At 45.7% G+C, this 7020-nt stretch overlaps 1 protein-coding gene across 1 annotated transcript; it reads right to left on the reverse strand.

The window, feature by feature from the left end:
- Positions 1 to 2418: 2418 nt before the first annotated feature.
- LOC110495729 (protein FAM163A) lies at positions 2419 to 5445 on the reverse strand. Its single transcript, XM_090207972.1, has 4 exons — positions 5276 to 5445; positions 4596 to 4716; positions 4324 to 4512; positions 2419 to 4195 (listed from the first exon to the last, which is right to left on the reverse strand). The coding sequence occupies exons 2-4, from the start codon at positions 4686 to 4688 to the stop codon at positions 3920 to 3922; spliced, it is 558 nt and encodes a 185-aa protein (XP_090064098.1). The 5' UTR covers positions 4689 to 4716; positions 5276 to 5445; the 3' UTR covers positions 2419 to 3919.
- Positions 5446 to 7020: the final 1575 nt, after the last annotated feature.

Here is a 7020-nt window from a genome sequence, read left to right on the forward strand (position 1 = left end):
GAAGAGGTACAGGTTTGACAGGGTTTATATATACGAGGTGTGTGACACAGACACACCTACTGCTGTCCTCCCTTTCTTATTCTCTTCACCCTCCTCTCATTCCCTCTCTATTGCTCCCCTGTAAAGAGATTCACCCTCCTCTCATTCCCTCTCTATTGCTCCCCTGTAAAGAGATTCACCCTCCTCTCATTCCCTCTCTATTGCTCCCCTGTAAAGAGATTCACACTCCTCCACCCTGAAACCCCCCAACCCAGTCAACAAACACACACACACACACACACACACACACACACACACACACACACACACACACACACACACACACACACACACACACACACCACACACACACACACACACACACACACGTAGAACACACACTTTAATGATGCCCTGGTGTTGTCAACTGAGAGGTAAGAAGGTTCATGCTGTTCTATGCCTGGTATTTAGGATATTTACCCTGGAGTGTTTAGCGTGTGTGTGTGTGCGTGGTGTGTGTGCGTGGTGTGTTTGTGTGTGTGTGTGGTGTGTGTGTGCGCAGTGTGTGTGGAGTGTTTGTGTGTGTGCGGTGTGTGTGTGTGTGTGTTTGTGCGGTGTGTGTGTGTGTGTGTGTGCAGTGTGTGTGTGCGCGGTGTGTGTGGAGTGTTTGTGTGTGTGTTTGTGTGTAATCTCCTTCACACAGGTAAACTCCTTCACACAGGTAAACTCCTTCACACAGGTAAACTCCAGTAGCAGAAAGGCACGTGTTGATACACAGCTGAGCTCCCTCTAACAGGTGAACTCCAACAGAGGTAGTAACTCCCAGTCAGTCAGATATACACAGGTCAACACCCCGAGACAGGTGAACTCCAGCAGGTCATAGACGGTACCTGTTAAAAACCTGGTGAGCTTCGACAACAGCTGAAAGCCAGGTAAACTACCTCAGGTAGTCCAAAGGTCAAGTCCAAGGGTGTAGTCCAACATGTGTATGAAACACACAGACACACTCTAGCTAGCAGGCAGGTACAGCAGTGGACTACACACACAGACACACTCTAGCTAGCAGGCAGGTACAGCAGTGGACTACACACACACAGAAACACATACAAATGAAGAGGTACAGGTTTGACAGGGTTTATATATACGAGGTGTGTGACACAGACACACCTACTGCTGTCCTCCCTTTCTTATTCTCTTCACCCTCCTCTCATTCCCTCTCTATTGCTCCCCTGTAAAGAGATTCACCCTCCTCTCATTCCCTCTCTATTGCTCCCCTGTAAAGAGATTCACACTCCTCCACCCTGAAACCCCCCAACCCAGTCAACAAACACACACACACACACACACACACACACACACACACACACACACACACACACACACACACACACACACACACACACCACACACACACACACACACACACACACGTAGAACACACACTTTAATGATGCCCTGGTGTTGTCAACTGAGAGGTAAGAAGGTTCATGCTGTTCTATGCCTGGTATTTAGGATATTTACCCTGGAGTGTTTAGCGTGTGTGTGTGTGCGTGGTGTGTGTGCGTGGTGTGTTTGTGTGTGTGTGTGGTGTGTGTGTGCGCAGTGTGTGTGGAGTGTTTGTGTGTGTGCGGTGTGTGTGTGTGTGTGTTTGTGCGGTGTGTGTGTGTGTGTGTGTGCAGTGTGTGTGTGCGCGGTGTGTGTGGAGTGTTTGTGTGTGTGCGTGTGCGGTGTGTGGTGTGTTTGTGTGTGTGTGTGTGTGCGTGCGTGTGTGCGCGGTGTGTGTGTGCCTCTCCTCACAGTGCTATCGTCTCCAGAAGGCCAGGGCTGAAAGGGGTTTGTCAGGAGTTTAAACTGGTCCTGCCACTACAGTAATACTTACAATACATCTGAACACAACACAGAAGATGCAACCCAAGGGAAACAAAGACCAACACATGAAACCGTCTTTACTCATATTTGACCATTTATGATCCTTTATTCTTATAAAAAAGTTATAATATTACTGTTTTAAAACGGCCTCATCTGGCTCCAGGTTGCAGTGCTGTCTATGTCATTCCATCTGTCAACAGCAGAGTGAGACAGGTGATCCTGAACAAGTCTTGTTCACACAACTCACAGACACAGACACCATACAACTACTTTTAGAGAAGGCCCACAGGACAACCAGGTTGTGTCAAAGCATCATAACACTAGCGTCTAGATTGACATTGTGTCGTTGCTTATTTATATGTATTCGACATATTTCTGAGTCTGCTTTTAATTTGCGGGGCTCAGTTGGTAGAGCATGGTCCTTGCAACGGCAGAGGAGTTGGTTTGATTCCTGGGACCACCCATACGTTATAAAACCATAAATGAATGCACCCAAGTCGCTTTGGATAAAAGTGTCTGCTAAATGGTATATATTATTGGATTCGTTGTTAGTGAAGAAACACAGACGAGTTCAGGCAGATACACATATTGGTTTATCTTCAAAAAGGAACACTGTGCATTAAACGTGGAATTCATCTTCAGAGTTCATTTTAAAGGGAGACTCAGCTACATGACATCATCGTACACCACGGGTCAACTTCCTGTTGAGAGACATCATCAACAACAAAATTCCAATCTGTCACTGGCTCTTCCCAATATGGGCATGTCTCAACGAACAGTGCAAATAGTCTGTAAGCGGGAAGTTGCCCTGCTGTGAATGATGATGTCATTTTTAATAGAAATAGTCCACCTTTAACAGAAAAAATATATATATTATAGAATTAGTGAATTCAATATTAAAGTTAACTTCATTGCCACACTACAGGCTGCAGTGTCTTTGTGTGAGTGTGTGACTACATAGCAGTGAACACAAACTTTTGAGTTTTTTCCCCCAGTAAATCAACACGTGAACAGACAGATGTCCATTTCCCCATCAACTCTCTAACAAAGAATCACAAAAGGAACGGGAAGTGAGGAAGACCAAGATGTGAAGACCACGGCTTTGTCCCAAATGGCATTCTGTTCCCTAGATAGGGCACTACTTTTGACCAGACCCATATGGGCCCTGTATAGGGTATACAGTGCCATTTGGGACACAACCTGTGAGAAAAGTGGAAAGTGCATTGTGTGAAAAGAGTAAAACATCTCTTTTATCAATACTTGTCTATATTATCAAGTGTCATAATGAACAGCTTTTAGTGAGTGTACAGCATCTCTGTTTTGTGTTTTGAAGGACAGGGTAAGGGCTAAGTGAAACATCATAGAATTGGACAAACAGATGCCCTCGTTGGCTAAAGTGTTTGCATTGTTTTAGCCAGGATTATATATAATGCATCCGGATATCCCCTTAGAATAATATATTTTTTTTTAAATCAAGTGTAAAACTGCAAATTTGACATGTGTTTTTTTCCTAAGGGTCAGAGGGGTCAACAAGGGACATACTGCTCCTTTAAACTCTGGAAGACAAAAATACATCTTTGAGCTTTAGTCGTTGAATGTAATGTGATTAGACATTCCAGACGTAAAGCAAACCTACAAACACATATAGCCCTCATGTCAGTCACCTCGTTCACATTATCAGCTTTCAGGCAGAGGAGAGAGATGGAGAGAAAAATATAGAAAAGGAGGGAGAGAAAGACAGATCGAGAGAAAGAGAGAGAGAGAGAAACACCAGTGTGTTGCTGTTCCAGTCTATCTTCGCCCATCATTTGTTGTAATCTCCCATAGTCAAACCCAACATCTCCTCCCCTGTAGGGTTTACCAGATGACCAGACCTCCACACCGCTGCACCAGACATGGGTCCGTCTGTGGTTCTGTCCCGATCAGGAGGCTCCGTCTGTGGGTTCAGTGTGTGTCTCTCTCCCCTGGATGGGTGGTACTCTGGATGTCTCTGGGACTCTTTCCCCTGGGAGAAGGAGTGTTTGTATGAGTGCGTGTGTGACGTCAGTGTGTGCGTGTGTGTCCATGTGTGTCAAACCGGTGTGCTGTAGGGGCGTCTGTTACTGCAGGGTGTGTTAGGGTGGATGTCAACGGGGCTATAGTAGCTCAAAGGGGATTGGCCGGGCTGGGTCAAAAAGAAGGGCGCCTGCGGCGTGTCTGACGGGGGCAGTGATTGACACAGTCCGGGGTTGTCATAGTGATACGTATGGAATCCCAGCCGCTTGGTTCCGTTGTGCAGCTCGTCACTAAGTTCTGGGCGTAGCCAGAAGGGGGAGCAGGTGGGGCAGTAGCTGGGGGGAGGGCCCACCTGGAACACACACAATCACCATAGAAATAGAATGATTGAAATAGAATAGAGTCCTTCTATTCTATGTATGAATCAACTGCCTACTGTAGCTCTAGGTTCAGGTCTAGGGTTTTGTGTTAGTGCTGTACTCTAACCTCCAGGCAGAGAGGGGTGACAGCCAGGCTGTCCATCCCAGAGGCGCTGCACGATTTGCAGGCAAAGTGAGCCTGAACCTCCCCTTGAGCATCCCCTTCTCCATCTCTTCCTCCCGTTCCGTCACCTCCTCCAGCCACGGAAGCCAAGTCCACCTCCGACTCATGTTTCTTACAGCAGTAGTACTGGAATTAGTGAAGGGGGTAGGTTTTGTTGGAATCAGTTATTGTTCATGAAAGACTGCAGGTAAAACACACACACAGGTTACCTGGAGCCTGCAGTAGCACAGCACTGCTACAATGCAGAGCAGGATGACTGTGGCGAGAAGTCCTCCACTTATTACTACTGTTCCTGCTGACATTAAACTGGTTACAAGTCTCCATCAAACCCTGGAGAGAGAGAGAGACAGAGAGAGAGAGAGAGAGAGACAGAGAGAGAGACACAGAGAGAGAGAGACAGAGAGAGAGAGAGAGAGAGAGAGACAGAGAGAGAGAGAGAGAGAGAGAGAGAGGGAGAGGAGAGGAGAGGAGAGGAGAGGAGAGGAGAGGAGAGGAGAGGAGAGGAGAGGTGAAAAGAGGAGAGGAGAAAAGAGGAGAGGAGAGGTGAGGAGAGGAGAGGAGAAGAGAGGAGAAGAGAGAAGTGGGGGGGAACTACAGTAGTTAGTTATACTCTATGTTCTTAACTACAACTTGACAGGACATTCAAGGAGTGTAATACTTACGTTCAGCAATGGGTTCAAAGGACCTAAATTAGTTTGGTTGGGAACGAACTATGATCTAAATGAACTAAGGCCAGGGCCCGTGTCTATCTACCATGTGCCTCAGGATAGGATAGCTGATCTAGAATCTGTCCATACAAACTTATTCATCATGAAATAAAAGGCTAAACTGATCCTAGATCAGCACTCCTCCGAGACGCTTTTTTTGTGGATACAGGCCCAGAACTCACATCAGGAGACAGGTAGAGGTGGAGAGGGGAAGGATGTAGAGAAGGGGGCGGGGTCCTGCGAGGTCTTGGGGGTGGCGGCCTCAAAACCTCTTCTGGTTGGATCTCCTGCCGAAAGATGAGTTGGAAGATAAAACATGGATCTCTTCATCCATGATATCTACATCAGTCTCCTATCAGCAGGAGAGAGAGAGAGAAAATTTAAATGATAATTCAATACAAAGAATTTGAAACTATAAAATCAAATATTTATTGGGTGAAAAGCCAAAATGTGCAGTTTTGGCAACCAAATATGTGTCATCCTGCCACAACCTGAGGGACAGCCAGTGAAAAGTGCAAAGTAATGTCGATAATATTTCCCATCTTGTTTTGTTTTGTCTTTCATACCACGTCATGTGTCTTCTCAGTCATGTTGACACTGGTCTACTACCATTGCTTTAATGTATTGTTATTCTCATTAATATTGTTGTTGTAGTTGTTGTTAATGGTAATCCCATGTCCACTACTACTATTATTATTGCTGTTGGTCCCACCATTTATTTATATATAAATATATATATATTTTATATATAAATATACATTTTTATTTTATTTTTATTTTTAGATATGTATACTTTGACAATGTAAGTAATAATGAACTTGCCATGTCAATAAAGTAAATTGAATTTAATTGAATTGAGAGAGAGACAGAGAGACAGAGACAGGGAGACCGAGAAAGACAGAGAGAGACAGAGACAGGGAGACAGAGAAAGAGAGACAGAGACAGGGAGACAGAGAAAGAGAGACAGAGACAGGGAGACAGAGAAAGAGAGACAGAGACAGAGAGAGAAGGGGCATTCTACAAATCTGTGTGCGTGCGTGCATCTGTGTCCATCAGACAGCTCCTCCTCTATGTCACCACTGCTCTAAATTATATACAGCATGGGCAGGCTAATGCCGTTAAAAGCAATGTGAAATCTCCATCTCTCTTTCTCTCTCTTTTTCTCTGTCTCTCTCTGCCTTGCTCTCTTCCCCTCTCTCTCTCCTTCTCCCAACCTTCCACCTCTCTTCTCCTCACCTCCTTCTCTCTCTGTGGACCATGTCCAAGCAGTTCATCACACAACAGGGTCTGATTACAATGGCGAGAGAGACAGAGGGAGGAAAGGGAGAGAGTTAAGCCTGGAATAAAATATAGGGTTGAAGACTCACCACTCTACCTTTTCTGACCATCACAGCACACACTGTGTCAGAAAGTGCTGTGGGATTTGACTGTGGACACACACACACACACACACACAGACACACACACACACACAGACACACACAGACACACACAGACACACACACACACACACACATGCACACACACACACACTCCTGTACCGTATGACCTAAAAGGAACCTGTGGTCCCAGGAGGGATCTGCAAAAAACTCCATTAACTAATAACCAGGAGGAAAGAGAGACAATGGAGGAGAGGAGAAAAACAGGATCACTATATTACCTATGTAAAATAGTCTACAGGGAATTCAGGAGAGGCGAGGAGAGGAGAGGAGTGGAGAGAGGAGAGGAGAGGAGAGGAGAGGAGAAAAGAGGAGAGGTGAAAAGAGGAGAGGAGAAAAGAGGAGAGGATAGGTGAAGAGAGGAGAGGAGAAGAGAGGAGAAGATAGGATAGGAGAAGAGAGGAGAGGAGAGGTGAAAAGAGGAGAGGAGAGAAGAGGAGAAGAGAGGAGAGGAGAAAAGTGGAGAGGAGAGGAGAAAAGAGGAGAGG

This window comes from Oncorhynchus mykiss, chromosome 18, assembly GCF_057628025.1.
Source record: "Oncorhynchus mykiss isolate SJ-2025 chromosome 18, ASM5762802v1, whole genome shotgun sequence".
In the NCBI taxonomy this organism is placed as follows: Eukaryota; Metazoa; Chordata; class Actinopteri; order Salmoniformes; family Salmonidae; genus Oncorhynchus; species Oncorhynchus mykiss.

Bases quoted from the DNA above. Each gene is read 5' to 3' on its own strand.
- LOC110495729 (XM_090207972.1), bottom strand. From the start codon at position 4,688: ATGTCAGCAGGAACAGTAGTAATAAGTGGAGGACTTCTCGCCACAGTC. The intron at 4,513-4,595 runs GTAACCTGTGTG...CACTAATTCCAG, and splicing joins TGTGCTACTGCAGGCTCCAG to TACTACTGCTGTAAGAAACA. The intron at 4,196-4,323 runs GTACAGCACTAA...TGTGTGTTCCAG, and splicing joins CTCTCTGCCTGGAGGTTAGA to GTGGGCCCTCCCCCCAGCTA.